Source organism: Penaeus monodon, chromosome 34, assembly GCF_015228065.2.
Source record: "Penaeus monodon isolate SGIC_2016 chromosome 34, NSTDA_Pmon_1, whole genome shotgun sequence".
Lineage (NCBI taxonomy): Eukaryota > Metazoa > Arthropoda > Malacostraca > Decapoda > Penaeidae > Penaeus > Penaeus monodon.
This window is the reverse complement of record NC_051419.1, coordinates 403,574-404,223: the sequence shown is the minus strand read 5'-3', so window position 1 is coordinate 404,223 and position 650 is coordinate 403,574. Positions and strand designations below refer to the sequence as shown.

At 38.0% G+C, this 650-nt stretch overlaps 1 protein-coding gene across 1 annotated transcript in view; it reads right to left on the bottom strand.

Moving 5' to 3' along the window:
* LOC119594511 (latrophilin-like protein LAT-2) overlaps positions 1-650 on the bottom strand; it is a gene marked incomplete at its 3' end in the record, with an annotated part of 16,044 nt that overhangs the window by 1,115 nt on the left and 14,279 nt on the right. The window contains 2 exon segments of the mRNA XM_037943541.1: positions 39-160; positions 515-585. Of these exon segments, the coding sequence (XP_037799469.1) occupies positions 39-160; positions 515-585 (193 nt within the window).

The window sequence follows — 650 nt, the reverse complement described above, 5'->3', positions numbered from 1 at the left end:
TGGGATTGGGCGAAAACTACTGTGATTTCTCCACTTACCAGATGATGCTCTTGCCAAGGACGCAGTGGAGGGTGCTGTAGGACGTGAAGGAGACGGCCACGAGGTCGTCGTCCATATCTTCAAAGAAATTTTCAGGCAGCTCCACCATTGTCTCAGTCCTCTGGGATATATATGGAATATAGAAACCATGACATGGTATGAACATAAGGTACTGCAGATTCAAAGTATGCAAAATATTAAGCTGTTTACAAAGGATGAAGATTACAAATAAACTTTTATAAAGATCAGTTAATCCTATATTCATGTAAAGAAATAAAACTGATGTTGACAGTTTCTTTGCATTTCCCATAATTTCTGTTACTCTCAATATTACGCATTACATGACAATTATTTTATTGCCATTTTTCACCAGTGTTTTTGCTACCATTGTCTTCGTGGGATTGAACATGAGAAATCGATTGGTATTACAGATGATGATTTGACCTTACTTTAAAGGTCCACGTAAATATCTTACATTCTTGTGGTAAAATATGCGATTTTCCGTACTCTCGAAGTGGTCCTTGCTGTGCCTCTTTGCGCTGATGCCTGTGGATAAACAAAATTCAGTACGTTTGCCTTCAATCTATTTTTTGGTCAATCTGAGATACAGC